The following is a 19995-nucleotide window of genomic DNA, read 5'->3' as shown; positions in this document are numbered from 1 at the left end:
CGGAGGTCCGTTCTTAACCTGAAACCGTTCTTAACCTGAGGTACCACTTTAGTTAATGGGGCCTCCCACTACCGCTATGCTGCTGCTGCGTGATTTCTGTTCTCCTCCTGTGGCAAAGTTCTTAATCTGAGGTACTACTTCTGGGTTAGCGGAGTCTGTAACCTGAAGTGTTTGTAACCCGAGGTGTTTGTAACCTGAGGTACCACTGTATGTAGACTCCAGAGATGTGGATGGCAAAGGAGCTGCTGTGGTGTTCTGCAACACCTGTGCCACATTTGTCTTCCTGCCTGAGAATATGTGGAACTACACCTGCAGCAAGTGCAAGCTGGTTGTCTTGCTGGAAGAGAAGGTACAGCAACTTGAGGCCTGCTTATCCACTATTACCTGCTGTTTGCCACACAGCTCCACGCAAGTTGATTATAAGGTGTGCAACATTAATGTCCCCATTCTGGCCTCACATAGGAAATGCATTTATTGAAACTGTTGAAGCAGATGCAGAAGAGAAGACAGTTCTTAACCCAAACAGCCCCCCCTCAATGGCTGGCCCAGTATATTTCGCTGTGTGAGGGGCCCGCTTCCTATGTTTAGAATCCAGTTGGACTAGTGGTTGAATATTAAACACTTGTGATAGAATAGCTTCTTTCACTGCACCTAAGGCAGCAGACATCTTGGCTGCAGTTTCCACCGACTTTAAAGCTCGAGTTTTGTTGGTGAATTTCTACAAGCTTTTGTGCACAGGATGCTGTTGTCGTGAGTTTCCAGTTCATCTTTATTGTAGCAGTTTATAATGCTTTGTAGCCTCTGGAGAAAACTCCAAGGATGGAACTGAAGAGATAAAAAACTCTGTTATTCACTGTGACGTTCCTACACTTCATGCAATTTATTGTGCATGTTAAAATTCAGTGGTAAAGTCATAACTCTGCTCCCTGGGGTTTTTTGGTTTGTGTGTGTGTTATAATACAGTATTTCTGCAGAATAATTTTTCATTTAAAATGGAAACAACAGATTGAAGCCAAACTTGTTGTACGTACACCCTCTTGTAATCAATGTGAAAAGTTAGTTCTGACTCCAGTGGGACTAGGGTGCAACCCCAAATAGCTAATATGTACCCATGTGACAGGATAAAGCCATATTAACAAACAGCTATAGAAGTAATTTGCTCAAGCATGTGGAACAACTTTGTAAGATACAAAGGTGGTCATGCAGTTCTGATGAGGTCATTCAAAGTCCATCTGACATTGCAGATGGCTATTATCAACCTGTCAAGGTCTATAGTAAAATGTGTGGAGATCTTGCTGACATAATAGGAAGCCTGCTGTCTGATCTTCCATTGCCCATCATTGCTTAATAGTACAGCTTGCTGTTTGTGGCTGTTGGGCTAGGTCTCACTATATCATCTCCCCTTTTATGGAAAAAAGAACTTGATGCAATAGATTTTGACGAGATTCCTCAGGGGCCTCCCCTGCCACCAGCCCCATTTTGGCAACACTTGAATAATTCTTAGTGGCACTTTTTAAGATATCACACTCGCATTGTGTAAATGTTGTCTGTAAGCACTTTGGATCAGGGCCTGCTTGCTTATGGAACTCAGTAAATCATTATTATTATTTATTGAATTTATATACTTCCGTATACCCAGAGGTCACAGGGCGGTTCTACATATAATATAGATGGCACTGTACAAATGAGCACTTAACTTTTAAAATGTTATAGTGGCAAGATTATATGTTAACAACAACAGGAAAAGCCCAGTGCTATATAAAAATGTGTTATTGAAATTATCTCTCTTTTTTAAGCTGGATATGTTCATCCACTCATTTTGAAGATTTCTCTTTTTCTCCATAGCTGACCATGGTTTCTTTTGTACAACAACAAAATGACACGGTTTTGGAGATAACCTGTTTAACGGATGTGAAGCTTTTGGTGATGGCTTTGAGGAAAATGACCTGTTTGAACAGTAAGAAAATTTGTGCTGCTGAAAAACATTTTTTTTTAAAAAAATGGCACTAGTGCATGTAAGGGGAATGATCTAATGATTACTGTGACTTATGGTTGAGTTCAATTACAGCCCAGATTCCATTGGCAACTATTCCCTTGGGGCTGTGCCCCCTCCCTTTAGTCTTGGCTGTCTACAGCTAGTGCTTGTTCTCTGGATTGCCAATTAGTTCAGCGGAGGACCCTCCCCTGTGTGATCTTTGCAGATTGCTCACGAGACTGCTATAGTAGCTGTTCCTTGACAGCCCTTCATCCCAGCCAGCCTTTATTAGTTCTGCCTTCTGGTTTAATCTCTTCAATTAACTTGAGTGGGTGAGGGTGGAGAGGAGAGGAGGGAACGGAAGCTCCACTACACTTTTGAGAACTTCCCAGTGCTTCATCCACATGTGTAAATCACTCGGTGTAAACGCAACAATTTTCACACATGTTGGATTATCATATGGAACTTATGTGGTTCCTACATAGCCCATAATGTGTGCTGCTCTCTGCAAGAAGCCGAAGTATCTGAGTGCACCCCCACATTGCAACTGATGATAAACTCTATTGGCTTGTAAGTTCTGCTTTATATTCTGTATGTATCTTTTCCTAGCAGCGTGTGCCATTAGTTTGGCCTGCCTTCTGTTTAAAATGTAGTTTAGCAAGAATAACTAAATGCAAGAGATGAGGAATCTGTGTCCTTCTGGATGTTGTTGGATTACAGCTCCTGCCATCCCTGACCATTGGCTGTAAAGACTGGGACAGATGCAAGTGATACACCAGCAATATCTGTAGGGCTGAAGGTCTGCCATCTGTGTTTTCTGATATTAGCACAACTGAAGCAGTTTGGGCAAACAGTACATAAAACACTGTGCTAATGGGGCTGCTTTGCATCCATACTCTGAGATAGTCTTTGGACCAAACATCTTGGGATGCTGTTCACATAATTAGCTATTGCACACGGGAGATTTTTAAAGTAATTAACAGCTGTGGGTGGAGGGGGCAATCGGGAATGACACCATGATATGAATTGGGGGAAAGAGGGTGTAGTATTTTCATAATGTGTCCCACCAGGGAAGGATTTCTGTTTGCACAGAGGGACTTTCCCTCCTCCTCCTTCCTCATCTATCCCATGTACTCTCCTCAAATCTATTCTAGGGGGTTGGGGAACGCCAGAACAGATTTAGGGACTATGCAGGGGTGGGGAGGAAGAGGGGGGAGGAACAGGGGAATAAAAACTAGATAAAGTCTGAAACTTTATCTGAAACTAGATAAAGATGGTGTCAGGTGTGCCTCCCTAGGGAGTGTGTTCCACAATGGGGGTGCATCACTGAAAAGGTCCATTTTCATGTTGCCACCCTCTGAACCTCTTGTTCAGGGGTCAGCAACCTTTTTCAGCGTCCCTCAGACCATGTGGTGGGCCGGACTATAATTTGAAAAAAAAATATGAACAGATTCCTACATCCCACAAGTAACCCAGAGATGCATTTTAAATAAAAGGACACATTCTACTCATGTAAAAACATGCTGATTCTCGGACTGTCCGTGGGCCAGATTGAGAAGGCGATTGGGCTGCATCCGGCCCACGGGCCTTAGGTTGCCTACCCCTGCTCTTGTTTGCCAAGGAAGAATTCATTTCATGCAGTTCTCATGTTTTCTTGCTCGTCTTTTGGATATCTGCCAATTGCTCTTGCCAGTTTGATAGGGGTTCTTGCCTCATAGCCTTCTGTTGCATGACGGCAAGAACCCCAATATTCACCTGGAAAAATGCTTCTTGGATGTATGTTTAGCTTTCTCTTACACTGAACTTCATGGGCATGTGATACAATGCTAAAACTTATTAGGTGGCCAGATGTTCAAATGCATGATCAGGTACATAGAGTGTTCTCACTTCTTTTGTGCTGTGTTGAGTCCATGATCGTATTATTCAATTTATGAGTTGCCTAATTAAAAATGCTCTTAGGCAACGGATACATTCCATCTCCTTCTCTTCCTGAATCCTACCCAAAAATAAACCTTTTAAAATTAGACATACAGGGTTCTGATGGATAGGATAAGCTCTGGATCGCTGCTTCTTGTGTTCACTTTTGAAAAGGAGAACCTGAGTAAGCCCCTCTATCCAGCACAGAGTCTGTTGCTTTGAGAGAAAACAGTGGCGGGCATATTTGTAAACATGGCTAGCTGGAGTAGGCCCAAGACATTTTGGCACCTGGGGTGGACCCCAAAATGGCTTCTCCCTCCATGTCAGGGAAAGAAGGGATAAGGGAAGCTATACATCAGGAACAAGGGGGAAGAAAGATTGACATCGGGATCTGCTGCCCCAGTGGCTCATGCTGCCTAAAGCGGATTACCTCACTTGCCCCATGGGCCCTGTGGCTACCACTGAAACAGAAATAGGTTATTGAGTTATACACTGTCTCAGTTCACCACAGAACAGCTCTTAAGAGTCCCTGTTTTGGAGCAGAGAGTGCTGCTGTAGTCTTGTCCTGCTTATGGTCTCCCCATGGACATTGGTTGGCCGCTGTGGGAACAGAATGCTGGACTAGATGGGCCTTTAGTTTGATCCAGCAGTGCTATTCTTCCTTTCTCATGCGTGAGGGGCTGTACAGAGCAGCCTTCCCAAACCTGGTGCTTGCCAGATACTTTGGACTATAACCCTGGCCAGAGACTACACTGGCCGTATTTTCTGAATCCCCACCCCCTGTCCCTAATAACTGATGATTGGATTTCTGATTGTGCATACTGCTCCAAAAAGCCCGGAGATGTATAATTGCCTGCATTAAGTGGATGAAACTGTCAGTAAAAGACATGTATGCTGGGTTTCTGAAGGTCTTTTGCAAGAATAATGGAATTCTAAGCAAGAAATGATAATGAAGAGGAGCCCGCCATTAGTTATGTCATGAGAAATGTATGTGTGCCTGGGTAGGCCAGTGCAACCGCAGAGTGCAGGTGCTCCTTTAATGTTTCTTCCAAAACTTAGGAGAGATATAGGGAATGCTTACAGCAACTAGAGTTGCGATGACGTGCTTAGGTGGAATTTCCCCATGAAATACAGCCACTGAAAAATTCTAGCCACGAGACCATGTTTGAGAATAAGACAGTTTATTGTTAATTGGACTAACATGCTAAGTTCTGGTTTATTTTTGTTTCGTTTTTATACAGTTTTATGGAAAGTTGACGTGGCAGCCAATATCCTCCACCAAGCTACCGAGAAACTGAAAGACTCTGCCCTAAACTGCCTGCAGCCGCTCAAGAATGGGTATGATGTTTCAGTACAGAAAATGGAAGAAAGATGGAGAAAACGAAAAGGGACTTCTCAGGTGATAACCCACAAGTCTGGGCTTAAGAATGCTATGAAGGCTAAGCTGTTTGATCATTATCCAAGTTTGTCTCTGGGTAGATTGTGTGCCTGTTCCTCCAGTGCCAGGCTTCTTTTTAATTAGGTAGGGTAAGAAAATGGTACTCATATTCTAGAACATGACATTTATTTTCTTAATATACAGTGAGGGGCAACGGGTGAGCTCCTAATTGGTACCTCATGTGGCACAAAAGAACAGATTGGCAATTCATGTGGGATCAGCATGTTGGGAGATGGGTGCCTTGTCTATCAGTGCCTGAAGGAGGGCAGGCGGCTTTAAAGGGTCTTTGGATATGCTTCAATATGGGAGCATATGTGCTAGAAGTTTAAACCTTCAGGTATGATAATGCCCATAGTACTGCGTTTTATTCTCTTTATACATAGTCCTCTCCTTGGTTTCCTACTTATGAATGGCACTCTCTCTGGCTCTGAACAAAGCAAAACTGCTAGACTGGGGTCTTGTGTGGGGATTTATTTGGGGGCACTGCTGCTGCTATTATTTGTGTATCTTTATTTTAGATCTTATTGTGATTTGTGTGGAAATTGTTCAGTTTGGTTGTGTACTATTCTTGAGGATTACTTTTGTAATTTTTTTCATGTCATAAGCTGCCTTGAGCATGGTTTTTACTGTGGAAAGGAAGAGTACAAATAAATGTGTGCAAAATGGATTTTCTCATTTCCCCCCCATGTGTCCAGTTTAAAGTTCTCTCTTTGCATAGTGGGGAGCGCTGCTCAGACTGAAGGAATCATTTCGAAAAATGCATGTTAACTCTCAGTTATGCTGGTGCTGGAACCTGCTGCTTGCTCACCTGGAGCTAGTCTATTCAGCCAGTTGATCTGGCCTGGTGACGGTTAGGGAGTCAAAATGAGGCTAGTTACATCCTTGCAAGCCAAAAGACAAAGCTCAATGTCTGCTTGATGAATTCGCCTGTCAAAAAAATGGAAACTTGCGATGAACAAACTTTGAACTTGGGTGTGGCGGTCTGTGCCACGACTGCTGTCTAGTTGTAGCCTTGCATGTGCTTGAAAGAGATTAAAATTGTACTAAAGTAGCTTGCTTGTTTGCATCCAATTTGTATTCTCTTCTGGTCAGCTGAGCTCTTGGAAGTAAACCATACCAATTATCTCCAACAGAACTGTGTCTGTGGTATTGTATTGGCATTTGTTGAGGTTTGGGACTTTCCAACATTTACTGTTACTTATGGTAACATTACTTATGGTAATGGTTTTTGCAAACCTTTGTAGGGCAGTATTTCCACAGTCCAGTTGTTTCCTTTTATTTTCTTTCCTCTTCATGTGAAACAGTCTGTCTACTCAGTTTCTTTTCACATGGTGCTAACAGTAAAAATCTCTATGCCTCCTGCTCCATCCCATCCTCTTCAGTTTCAGCTTTAGTTTCCAGTGGAAGCTACTGGCATGCATGCAGAGCACAATATCCTCAGACTGCAGCAATCACCTACATTAGAAGTTAAAGCCATTGGATGAGGACCTTCTGATCCCTTCAGTTTGTGACTTCAACACAGGGTGCTCACAAATGTCTTTTGTGAGCCCTTTTGTTCCAAGGTATTTAGACTTCTGACCCTTCGTGAAATCATCAGCTTTCTCATCCGTGTGTTATTGTCACAAATGTTATGGCATACTACATATAACCAAAACTTTGATTTTAAAAAATATGTTTTGGGGAGGCTTTTGGGGTATATGTATTTGAGACTTTGCCAGTGCCAATAATATTTAAGATATCTTGGACACTTAACCTATGATTATTCTTTCTGAAGCTTAAGTTCATTGGAAACCAATAGTCTCAGTGAAGTCTCTGGTTTTTCACTGATAAGAACTGCCTATGGTGGTTAGGAAGGGGGAAACTTATGTTTCTATTTGCTTGCATTTGACAAATGGATGCTGTCATTTAGTTATTGTTCTGCTCACTGTTTTGTGCAAATGCTCATCCATTTGCAAGCCCCACTTTAAACACTGGATTTGTTTGCTTAGTAGAAGCAGTCGGCTATGTTCCATTCAATTAAATCTAACACTTTCACATTTCTGGATCAGTATATTGCTTTGGACCTCCTCGTGACCTTTTTCTAAGTGTAAGCCAGGCTTTTGCCTCCTTTTGGTTACCGAATTCAAGATAATCAGCTCACTTACCTTATATGCCTGACTTACTTAGCATTGATTTCCCCCCAACACACTTTCAGTTCATCTAGTTTCACCCTTTGCAAAGTGCTCTCTTATGTTCTCATGAAGTACCCCTGCAGAAGGAACATCTGATGGATGGCAATCTTTCAAATCAAATCTGCCCCTGAGGATTCCCACCCCCTTCCTCAAAATGTCACTTTAGGATCATTTCACATGATTTAACTGTGAAACGCACAAAGTCTCAACACTTTTCAAGCTCTTTGAGTGAGGCAGCGATGCGTTGAGGATGGCATTAGATGCAAATAGGTAGAATAATGCTTCTATGATGATTGAGGCAAAAAACAAAACTGAGAAGGCAGGAAGTCTTGAAAGGATGATGGGAAAGGTAAGAAGGGAGAATTGAGGAGAAAACAGCAGAGAAGCTAATACGTTAAAGGAGAATGGAATTGAGAAAGAAGGAAAACTTGATCACTTGTTCTGGCTGCAGGCTACAATTAGACAAACTAGAAGGGCACATGGGTGCTAGTGCTTCTCTATGGCTACTCATGAGCAAAAGAGACCTCCGAAGTGTGTGCTGGTAAGCATGTGAGGGGGTGGTGGTGGTGGTTGTTGTTTTGCAGCACAGGAATGGCACAAAAGTAGCACTATTCCACAGAGGAAAAGATAACACCATATTAATTCAGTTATCACATAGTGGTGATCACCGTGACATTTCCTGTAATGTAGGCTAAAAGTTGAACTAGAAAACATCTTGGAACCTTTCACTGACTGAAATGACCATGAGTTAACATGAGACCTCATGACAGCCACTTTCTCTGGAGTAATGCCAGAATATGACTACATGCGCTATCACACATTGATTGACAACATCTGGAGATACATCTCCGTGCATTTTTTTTTGTAGCTTCACATGTATCTTGAGTTTAATTTATTGAAGACATGACAAATCACACTTTTCCCCGACAATAACAAAAACCTTCTAGACCCACACACTGCACCAACTGTAATTTTCCACAACTGTTGTTGGTTGCAAAGTTATAACAGTGGGAGAAACCAAGCATCTATATTGTGCATGGGTGTGTAGACATACACCTTCACACAGCTGTGTGTGTGTCAATGTATGTTTTATATCAATATAAAACATGCATACACATGTTACAAAAATTAAATACATTATCTATCGTATCTTTGTTGCCAAGGCAATCTTCTTTTCTACAGAGACAGGCTCTTTTGCTCTTTGTTCACTCATGCAGAAGTTATCATCACTCATAATAATGATCAACCACCATGAATAGTACAGTTGGCTAAAAGTGAGGTGACCCCCAAGGAATTACCTTTTGAAGTTACAGCAATTGACAGTTTCTGATTCAATCTTGGCCATCATTTTGAGTTGCTTCCTTAAAGAAATCTACTTGTAACAATAAGCTTAGAGGGAGCCTTTGGATAACTTTATTTTATTCTGCCATATTTCCCCCCTCCCCCCCTTTTTTGGCAAAACCATCTGAGTGTTTTCTTCTTCAATCCAATGTTAGCTACAGATCAGCAGCTATCATTGGCTGAGGTGGCCTTTTCAGGAAGTAAAGGCTACTGCTGGGCCCAACCCTCCATATACACAGCAATGCCATTGGTTTCACATACACGCCATAGTATATGTGTGTGGTGGCTTATGCTAGCTAGTGTGATGTTTAAAAAGTTGACATACATAGGCTACGCGACACAAGTGAAGGTCTTAAAAACAAGTATCCACCCACAGAAGTGCTAAAAAAGGAATGTCTCTCATGGTATAGTAAAATATAGCATGATGCATGATCGTAAGCTGTGCATGCGCAATAGATCCTTATGCATCTGGGAACTATGGAGGTGCGCTGCCACTGTCATGAATAACATTTCTCTAGTTGTAGCTCTCTCTCCCACCTTTTCATGGCCATCTAGTCAGCTGTTACATTGCACACCGGTGGTTGCATGCTTTGCTTGCCTCTCATTGGAGTGCGAATGGCACAGTTAGTGTTCAGTCAACTAATTGGGGGCTAGTTTACTTCAAGGATATGTCTACCATTTATGTCAAACACTGAAACTAGCCAGCCTGTATAATCTTGGGGTTTTCTCTGTAAGTTTACAAATATACAATTTAAAAAAAAGTACCCAAAAAAGGATATTAAGTCCCCATGGCTGAGAGTTGTATACACACAATTAAAGTGTCTTGTTTAAAATTCTGAATTGTTTTGGCATTTTTAATAAAGTACAATATATTACAACTAAACCAAAAAAAGAAAGAAAAGAAAATAGAACCAGTGGTTGAATCACATAGTCTGATCCTTGCCACCCACCCCCTCCCTTTCCTAGAGAGACACAGAGAGAAAAGAAATCCTCCCCATTGAATAACTCAATTCATATTATTAGGAAGCTAACCAATAGGAAGCAACACAACAAGCGTGTGGTGTCAAATGGAGCTGACGAATCCTGCGCTTTGCATTAACAAGAGCACCCGCCTTCACTGGGTGGTGGTTCCTGTGGTTTGTCCAATTTAATGTCAATCACTGCAGAAAAGGGTTAAGGGAGATAACAGGTTTATGCTATTGAGGGAAGTGCATCATTCCCAGAGTGTCAACAAGGTAACGCAACTTACCAAGGTGTCTTTACCAACAGCAGCAAGCAAGTCGGCTGGCAACATAAATGCCCATCAAAGCTGGTTAAATGCCATATCATAACAAGATCTAAGTGCATGATATACAGGTACCCAAAACCTGTAGAGAACCCAAGAGGATGGTACACAAATACCGTTTTCACACGACATGTCCTCCTTGCCGCCATCTAACACAGTAATTAAAATGGTCACCTGCAGTCACTTGGTTCCCACTCCAGACCATGAGTCCTGTGACTGGTTTCTGTAGGATGAGATTGGGAATTGACTTTGTAGCCAAGTTTTTTCCTACCTATATCTCCTGCCTCTCCTCCTCTTGCTGCGAATGAGGTATTAGCTAAAAGTCGGTATAAGTGAACAGCCAAAGAACATGGGCTGTTTCCAACACTGCGGCTTTGCTGGTGCAACAGAGCTTCCTCTCCCTCTCCAACATCTCTCCCCCCCACCAATGCCCTCAAAATCAGTTTGTGGGGAGGGGGGTTTTTGGTGGACCATCCAGAGCTGATCTTGAGGGTACATGGGGAGCAGAGGAAACAGAAGCCTGGTTGCTCCAGCAGCAGAACGCCCTCCCAGTGGAGTGTGGAATACCACCCCATTATTTCTTCCGACAAAGCTCTCACTTCAGGCAACGTTAAAAAATCACAGTAAGGAGGTGCTCCCACAAGTGAGCAAGTAACTTAAGCAGGCAAATACCCAAGCCAAAAAATGTACTGCAATATTTGTGTGACTGTGCATTGTATAAACCTTCATGCTGTCTTGTCTGTCGCTTGCCAAGCAACTTAAAGAATCGGGATGAATTCCTGCCTCTTGGAGCAGAGGCTTTAGCTCTGAGGACTCAGAGAGATGACATCACACCTCTGTCTTCCTTAACCAGCCACAGACTGGTTTCTCCCTCTTTACGCAGCAAGGGCCGAGCCCAGGCTGTGCTCTCTGCATGTGGCGCTGACATATGTAATCTATATCAAACTCGGCGCAGGCCCCCAGGGGAGATGACCTTTCCCAAGCACAAAAGGCAGCAATTAGGGGAGAAGAGCTGCTGTCAGTCACATCCAGACACTCTCTTCCGCCACAGTGGTTCGCAGGCGCCATGTCATTTCCCCTTTCCAGACATGCACTCGCTGCTACCGCTGCCGCATGTGCCCTCTGGGGCAATCAGGAGAGAAGGAAAAGCAAGGCTTAGCAGTTGGAAGAGGGTCGGTTTCTACAACCAGCAAAATAAAGTAGCGCCAGCTTTTCCTTGGCCTAGATACTTCAGGTTGCAGGAGGTTGTATCTTTGAAGTATTTTTTTAATAAAACATATATTTTAAAAATATCTCTCTCCTGAATATATGAATTGCATGAGAATATGGATCAGGCCATTGGCCCACCTAGTCCAGCATCCTGTTTATGCAGTGGCCAACCAGATGACTGTGGGATCTAAGTGCAACTGGTATTCAGAGGCATTCCTGTCTCCGCCTGTGGAGGGACAGCACAGCTTCCATCATGGCTAGTAGCTTTGGCTCTCCTTCTCCTCCATGCTCTAGGCATAAAGTCTAGGCTGAACTCTTCCTCCCTGTTGTGGTTTATGGGAATGGAGGTTTTTTTGCTATAAGTGTTCAGATATGAGAGTTTCTCCATTCCCTCCTCACCAAGAGTGAGATTGTTCGGTCCCTAACTGCAGCTTGTCTAAATTGGCCTGGGAAGAGGGAAAGGGCCATAGCTCAGTGGTAAAGCATCTGCCTTCCATGCAGAAGGCCCCAGGTTCAATTCTTCCCATCTCCATGTAGGAGTCTCTCCTGTTTGAAACCCTGGAAAGACCCTGCCAGGAAGCTGGGAAAGACCAATGGTCTCAGTATAAGGTTGATAAGACTACGGATATTCTCTAGTCTTTGGCTGCACATATCTTTCTGCTGTGATGTCTTGTGTTCTGCCGCTACCTGAATTTAGGGATACCTAAAGGGATACCTAAAGGGGGACGCGGTGGCGCTGTGGTCTAAACCACTGAGCCTAGGGCTTGCCGATCAGAAGGTCGGCGGTTTGAATCCCCGTGATGGGGTGAACTCCTGTTGCTCTGTCCCTGTTCCTGCCCACCTAGCAGTTCGAAAACACGTCAAAGTGCAAGCAGATAAATAGGTACCACTCTGGTGGGAAGGTAAACGCCTTTTCCGTGCGCTGCTCTGGTTCGCCAGAAGTGGCTTAGTCATGCTGGCCACATGACCCGGAAGCTGTCTGGGGACAAATACCGGCTCCCTCGGCCTATAGAGCGAGATGAGCGTGCAACCCCAGAGTTTAAAGGGGGTATATAGGCAGTTTTGTGTTTAAATTATCTGTCATGTAAGCTTCATAGAGAACATTATGTTACGTGGGGCATACAAAAGATGTAGATGAATATCCAAGATTGTTGGTCTAGATGGCAGGGAGTGGGGGGATGCAAGGCACATGAGTTAGCTAAGGGGACAAGGGGGTACAGAAAACTTCCCACATGTGAAATCTCACTCACACAGGTTGCACAAAAGTGTGTGTGTGGGGGGGGAACTCATCATCCCATATCCTGAGGAAAAGAGGCTAGTGCAGAATGTGAAAGAAGCTCTTACATTTTTTTAAAAAATCTACTTACCAGGTTTGTGTTATCATTGGAAATAAATAAAAAAATGTAGGAAATGGTCAAGATTATGAAATTTACAAATTAGTGAGAACGATAAGCACACAAACATTCTTCTTGATTTGGGGCCCTTCAAAATGATTGATGGCCATTAACAAGGGGACCAGTGTGAGAACCAAGGAAGCGTAATTCACATCTACCAGCAAATGGCAACAGATTAAATGAGAACCCAGGAGCAAGCACAGAGCAGTCTATTGGATGCAAAATAAGGTGCTTTTTTTTTAGCTCTTTTAAAATGAAGTTGATGTCATCACTCAGCCTCTGTTTCTGGGCCTCATTGGGACTCTCATCAAGATCATTTCTAAATCACACTGTTAGCAGTGAAAAATGGCTATTCAGGGCAGAAGGGATAATTCTGCGGGCCTCCTGCATAACCTATGCAAGGGAACATCTGGGGACATGGCATGAGCTGTCATTGTTTGGCAAACATTCCCTGTGTAACCATTATTCTTTATTTCCTGCCAGCTTCAGAGGCAGAGGAAGCCATTACTGCTGTGTTTAATTTAGAAACCATGAACTTCTCTGTAATAAATAACACTTAATTGGACCATATTCATTAGTACTGCTCTATGCTGATGCTTTCCTTTTGTGTGCTCATTCCATAATTGGAGAATGGAGATTCTGGGTTTAGTTTAACAAGGCCATTTGTGTCTTGAAGAACTATCGCAACAGGAAGGAAATAGCTGGTGGGTTCTTGCATTTGACCTCGGACATTCTTCTAGGGCAAGGCTGAGAAGTCATTTAGACACAATGTGAAGTAGTGATGGGACATGGCTTGCATAATCCCAGCTTTTCCCAATAGGGAAAAACAAGCAAGGCAATCTGAATTATTTCCCTCACTGATGAAGATTTTCTGAAAACATGCAACTCTCATTAGAGTGGACATTAAAGGGATAAGGAGCTATGCATGCAGTTTTGATTTGTGTACACATTTTTGTAAGTGACTTCTAATCTAATGCACATCAGTATGTTATTTTTATTAGTATATTCATTTTTGTGCACCTTTCCCCCTAATATATGCATTTTTTGTAAACATTGGTTGGGGAACTGCATTGGAAAATTCAGATAAGGGCAAAATTTGAAGGATGGCTGTGTTTTCTGGTTCTGACATTGTTTCGGAATTTGATAGATTTGGCTTCAAATGGGAACTGAACCAAACTTTTCCCCCAATCCCCTACCTGTAAGATTTCGAATGGGAATGGTTGCTTGAGGAACAATGATTGTTAATCAAGAAAGGATACTCCCTTCTTTGCTCTTCTCTTGGACACTCTCCATCCCTGGCAGAGCAGAGGCGACGCGTCGGAAGAGCTAAAGCAGCGTGCAGAGTGTACAGCAACAAAGGCAGGCAGAAGGATGGGTGAGGGAGCAAGAGAATAAATCATTAGTACTTTCTAGTTTACATCCAATATGCAACTGAGAACAGTAGCAAAAATAGTTACAATATGTGTGACATGAGTTAAGTAAGCCCCAAGCTTTCTTCCATTTATACATCTGCCCAAGTGAACCAGACCTGGAGCTGCTCAGACTGGTTACTATCAGTAGAAAGGGGAAGCTGTTCCCTTGTGCCTCTGAAAACAATGGTTGCTGTGATGTATAATTCCAACTTCCAGCCATGTGAAACAGGATGACTTGAAGACCAATCGCAGTCAAACCTTGGTTGTCGAACGTAATCCGTTCTGGAAGCCCGTTCAGCTTCCGAAATTTTAGAAAACCGAGGCATGGCTTCCAATTGGTTGCAAGAGCTGCCTGTACTCAAGCGGAACCCGCGTTGGATGTTTGGCTTCCGAAAAACGTTCAAAAACCAGAACATACTTCCAGGTTTACAGTGTTCGGGAGCCAAAACGTTCCAAAACAGAGCCGTTCGAGAACCGAGGTTTAACAGTACCAATATGGGAGAAGGACCAGCCAGATTGGGGCTTGGTGTCAAGGGAGTCTTTTAACCCTTTGCTTCTGCCATGGTCCTGATTGGACTTGCCCCAACACTTGCTAGTCACATTGGGAAGAAAGCTCCTATTGTGCAGGAGGCAATTCTGATCATGACTACGGCAGGGGCAATAGGTTAAAGGCCTCCCCCATGCCACAGCCCCAGTTGGCTAGTCCCTCTCCCATATTGGTTATTCATTTATTTTTCCAATCTGCTATGCAGGTCACATCTCGTTTGACCTTGAGGTGCAACTGGTTTGCAGCCGAAGTTCCTGGAGAGAAATCAAAGGAAAATGAACTCTGCACAGACTTAACGGGCTGTAAATGCTCACCACAGTATTGTACAAGTATATTCTGCTGCCACCTAGGGCTTCTTGATACATAACATTTCTCCCTAAATCAGGATAATCTAGCTTGCTAGCAACAATGATAAAACAGACACTTGCACCCCATTTGTGTGTGAAAAATGCATGTTTCATCCAATCTGCATGTGCCATGCAGGAGCCTGTAGCACACAAACTGGATCACGCTCTCCTCCTCACCCAGGAACAAAGGCACCTTACCTGTTTTACATTGTATCCTGTCTTCGCACTTGTCTCAATAAACATGACATTCAGTTCTTTAGCTCTCTGTTCCCCTTCTTCAATTGTTATCTGCCTAGGGTCAGACACACAGAAGAGGGGGAAATGGTAACTGTCTCAATGCAGCTGCAAAAGAGTAGGGAAATGGGTTGTGGCTTGAAATGTGAAGTTGTAATAATGGCACCAAGCTGTGCCCTCATTCTTAACGATGCACAAGGGATTCAGAAAGGGTCAATAAAACAGGAGTTGTCACTCTAGGAGATCTGTTCCTATGGCAACAGTAGACAATGGAGCATCTCTACAGTATGTGGCTTATTGCCCTTTTGCAGGTTTCTTGTGTGTCTAAGAAGTTTAACCTTCTCTACTGGAAATTAATAGTCCTCCCCCTCTTCCTCATTATATGCATTTACCTCTTATCAGCAAGGTCTGTTTTGTTGCCCACTAACATGATGATGACATCACTTCCTCTTTCTGTTCTGACATCATCAATCCATTTGGATGTCTGCTGGAAGGAGTTGAGATCTACAAGGGAGAATAAAAACAAGGAAGGTGGGTATAAGACAAAGACCAGTCCTTCAATATGGGCGACAGATTCTGATACTTTTAAAAGAAGCAACACTTCAGACAAGAAGGGATGCTGGAGAATTCCAATGAAAACAGAAAAGGAAGCAGAAATTGTTCCTGTCTGTAGTCAGGAATGGAAATCATTCAAGCAAATACAATGACAATTTTTTTGCATAATTGGGGGTTTTGTGTGTGGAAGTTTGCAAATGATATGTAATTAATTGGAGATTCTTTTTAATGCTGTTTTGACATTTCCTTTATGTTGAAATGTATGTAATTAACATAGTTACACGACTTTTTCTCTTTAAGTTTATCCTTTCTTTATCTTTTCTTCCTTCTGACTTGGTTCTCTTATAGACTAAATAGCTGGTTTTTTCCAGCATATTATTAAAAAAATTAATTTGTAATGGGTATGTATTTTTGTATATCTTTGAATAAGCATCAATCAATAAATAAATAGTTACATAACTTATATCACATGTTAAATAGTGGACAGCAAGACAAATAATGTAGTATTTGGCAGAAACCAAACTGCAGCAGAATAGAACCAGCACTGTCAGGGCATCTACTGAAGATGTATCTGCATCCAAGCTTTTCCTGCCTGTTAATACCAGCTCCTGGCATCTCTGGTTACTGTAATTGTTAATGAATTTTTACTGTTGCGCTGTGGGTAAAAGCCTCAGCGCCTAGGGCTTGCCGATCGAAAGGTCGGCGGTTCGAATCCCCGCGGCGGGGTGCGCTCCCGTTGCTCGATCCCAGCGCCTGCCAACCTAGCAGTTTGAAAGCACTCCCGGGTGCAAGTAGATAAATAGGGACCGCTTACTAGCGGGAAGGTAAACGGCGTTTCCGTGTGCGGCTCTGGCTCGCCAGAGCAGCGATGTCACGCTGGCCACGTGACCCGGAAGTGTCTCCGGACAGCACTGGCCCCTGGCCTCTTGAGTGAGATGGGCGCACAACCCTAGAGTCTGTCAAGACTGGCCCGTACGGGCAGGGGTACCTTTACCTTATTGCAGGAGTGGGGAACCTGTGGCCACCCAGATATTGCTGGGATTATCCCTCATAACTGGCCATGCTGGCTGAGGCTGGCAGGAGGTGAAGTTCAACTGCATCTGCTGAGCTACAAGTTCCCCATCCCAGTTTTACTTATTGTTCTATTTCATTTTATGCTGTCGGCAGCTTTATTGTACTGCAAATTGCTTTGGTGTTTCTGTGAAGTGAAAAGCAGCATACAAATAATAGGTAAAGGTAAAGGGACCCCTGACCATTAGGTCCAGTCGTGACCGACTCTGGGATTGCGGCGCTCATCTCGCTTTATTGGCCGAGGGAGCCGGCGTACAGCTTCCGGGTCATGTGGCCAGCATGACTAAGCCGTTTTTGGTGAACCAGAGCAGCGCACAGAAACACCGTTTACCTTCCCGCTGGAGTGGTACCTATTTATCTACTTGCACTTTGACATGCTTTCAAACTGCTAGGTTGGCAGGAGCAGGGACTGAGCAACAGGAGCTCACCCCGTCACGGGGATTCGAACCGCTGACCTTCTGATCGGCAAGTCCTAGGCTCTGTGGCTTAACCCACAGCACCACCCACGTCCCTATACAAATAATAATTTAGATAAATAAAGAAGCCATGCCTCCTATCCACAGATGGCTCTTTGACTGTGCATCTCATAGGCAGCACTTTCAACTGATTCTCGCACCCCCCCCCCCAGGCTCACAAACTGTGACGGGAGGCATCCACACGCCGCTTTTTGCCTGCCCCTTCCTTGCATATTGCCAGGAGAATCTGCTGCCAATTAGAGGCAGAGTTTAGTGTAGCTATAGCAACCAGAGCATAGGCAATCCATTAAACAGGAACATTTTAAATGAGCCACTCAGCTCACTCAGCCGCCTGCGTAGGTCTGACCCCTCTGCGACGGCTTCGGCTGCCTGAGCCAGCAGGGGCCACCAGAGGGAAGCAGATCCACTTTTCTGTCACTTTTCATTTCCTCTTACATTAATTGCAATAAGGAACATGGTAAGTCACAGCAAACAGCGAGAGGTGGCTGCAGAAAAGGTCAGAGTGTTCTTGTCAGAGTCGGGCTTCAGAAAGGCTTGAAATATTTTGCTTGGTGGCTCCTTTACCGAGGAGGCATTAGATTCCTCAGAAGTGAGGATCTGAGTGCTGCATCAGACCCAATGTGGTCCAAGGGCCGGAGCACCAGCTAATGGTCATGTCTGATGGGAGTTGTGTTCCAAAACCTCTGGAGGGCACCTGCCGTGTGTGCCCAGGCAGTGTCTGATTACTGCAAAGTCCTAGATTCAAATCCTCAGTCATGTAGTTTCCTGGTTGATCTCAGGCCAATCACTTCCTCCCCACCTTGCCTAGCTTACCCACCCCCCAGACAGCCCATTGAGGGCCAAGGGTACGATCCAACCCCCCAATCCACTGTGCTAGGTTTGTGTATGGATGCAGCAGGGGTAGCCCTCCATTTGGAACAGTCCTGCCAGCACAAAGCTCCCTATTCCACCTGTCAAAAAGTGTAGGGAGGTAGATGTGGTGCTGGTGGCCTGTCAGAACCCCATGGAAAGCCCCCAAAGAGCCATTCTGGGGGTGCAGAGGAGCTGAGGCAACCCAGGATCGAGTGGGTCCTGAGCCAATCCCGCTGCTGTCATTTGACAGCCTCAGGTATGATCTGGACCTGATTTCCAGGCCAACTCCAGTCTGCCCCCAGCTTTTGCATGCCCTCCACTTTTTATCCCAGCCAGGTAAGCAACAGGCTTGTGGATGTGGTGTGGTCCCGCCACTCTGCTACACCCCACTCAGGGCTTGGATCGCTTTGTCGGTGCTTAGAGGTCTTTGAATGCCGACAGGCTATTGGGAAGGGAAAACAAAAAATCAGCAGGGAGGGGGGAATGGGATGAAGTCCATTTGGCATCTGAACCATGGGCATACCACACTGCAACACTCTGCCGCGGGTCCCACTCATTTCAGCCTATTCATAAAATAACTGGTTTGGCAACCTGAGTTATTGTGTACATAATAGGAGGTAGTATCTCTCCTTAAAAACAACAACAACATCCTCCTCATTTATCAGGTAGGAACCAACATATAGAAAGTTAAGGTCTCATGCTTGGCATGGAAGCTCCCAGGAGCATTAGTCTGGCCACTGTTGGACACAGTCTGGTGGACTGAATGGTCTTTGTTCAAATCACTCTTTAAAGGATGCTCCTAGAGGTATTTGGATGGTCTTCAAACAAAGCCTAGCCCTTGCATCCTCCTACAGGTGTACATCTATCTATCTAGGTAAAAAGGTAAAGGACTCCTGGATAGTTAAGTCCATTCAAAGGCGACTATGGGGTTGTGGAGCTCATTTCCCTTTCAGGCCGAGGGAGCTGGTGTTTGTCCCCAGACAGCTTTCTGGGTCATGTGGCCAGCATGACTAAACCGCTTCTGGTGCAACAGAACACCGTGACAGAAACCAGAGCACATGGAAACACCATTTACCTTCCTGCCACAGCAGTACCTATTTATCTGCTTACACTGGCATGCTTTCAGACTGCTAGGTTGGCAGGAGCTGGGACAGAGCAACGGGAGCTCACTCCATTGCGGGGATTCAAACCACCAACCTTCCAATCGGCAAGCCCAAGAGGCTCAGTGGTTTAGACCACAGCGCCATCTGCGTCCCTCTATCTATCATCTAAAATAACTAACATTTAAGCAATCATAAGTTAACTAGGTTGCTTAGTACAACATGCATTTCATTTGGCAATTGTTTACAAGACAGCAGAACAGGTTTCTTCATGTAAACTTCTGCAGGACAGAGGCAACTCCTTCAGAATGGAAGGTTCTACCATGGTGCAGAGTGTGTGTGCATTTGTGTGTGTGTGTGTGTGTGTGTGTGTGAGTACAGTACAGGGTAGCAGTGGTCTATCCGTTTGTTACATCTTACACTGAGCCCATACAACAGATAGTCCTTAGTGGATGATATTGAGCAGCAATGGGCAGATACAAGGTCTTCCCATGCTTGCCCCACAGTCCAGTGCCTCCAAGCCTGTAACTCACTTGTGATGTCATAGACCACCACGGCTACCGTTGAGTCTCGAATGTAGCTGGGGATCAAGCTTCGGAATCTCTCCTGGCCGGCTGTGTCCCAGAGCTGCAACCGCACCTGCCGAGAGGGGATCGGGAAGAGCGGCAGAG

At 44.3% G+C, this 19995-nt stretch overlaps 1 protein-coding gene and 1 long non-coding RNA gene across 3 annotated transcripts in view; one reads left to right on the top strand and one right to left on the bottom strand.

Moving 5' to 3' along the window:
- The first annotated feature begins 960 nt into the window (after window positions 1-960).
- Window positions 961-6381, top strand: LOC128414494 (uncharacterized). Its single transcript, XR_008330676.1, has 2 exons — window positions 961-1957; window positions 5134-6381. It is a non-coding gene; the product is annotated as an uncharacterized LOC128414494 (long non-coding RNA).
- Window positions 6382-8378: 1997 nt separating this feature from the next.
- RAB6B (RAB6B, member RAS oncogene family) overlaps window positions 8379-19995 on the bottom strand; it is a 54285-nt gene continuing 42668 nt past the window's right edge. Inside the window, exons 4-8 of one of the 2 annotated variants that reach the window (XM_053389866.1) lie at window positions 19858-19963; window positions 15663-15774; window positions 15235-15328; window positions 13990-14056; window positions 8379-10002 (exon numbers count right to left, since the gene is read on the bottom strand). In XM_053389866.1, coding sequence (XP_053245841.1) covers window positions 9938-10002; window positions 13990-14056; window positions 15235-15328; window positions 15663-15774; window positions 19858-19963 — 444 coding nt within the window. In that variant the 3' untranslated portion in view covers window positions 8379-9937. The remainder of the gene's footprint in view (window positions 10003-13989; window positions 14057-15234; window positions 15329-15662; window positions 15775-19857; window positions 19964-19995) is intronic. The other variant, XM_053389867.1, reaches the window with a different exon arrangement.

This window comes from Podarcis raffonei, chromosome 5 (genome assembly GCF_027172205.1).
Source record: "Podarcis raffonei isolate rPodRaf1 chromosome 5, rPodRaf1.pri, whole genome shotgun sequence".
Classification (NCBI taxonomy): domain Eukaryota; kingdom Metazoa; phylum Chordata; class Lepidosauria; order Squamata; family Lacertidae; genus Podarcis; species Podarcis raffonei.
Note: the sequence above shows the minus strand (reverse complement) of the source record. Positions and strands in the feature narration are given on the sequence as shown.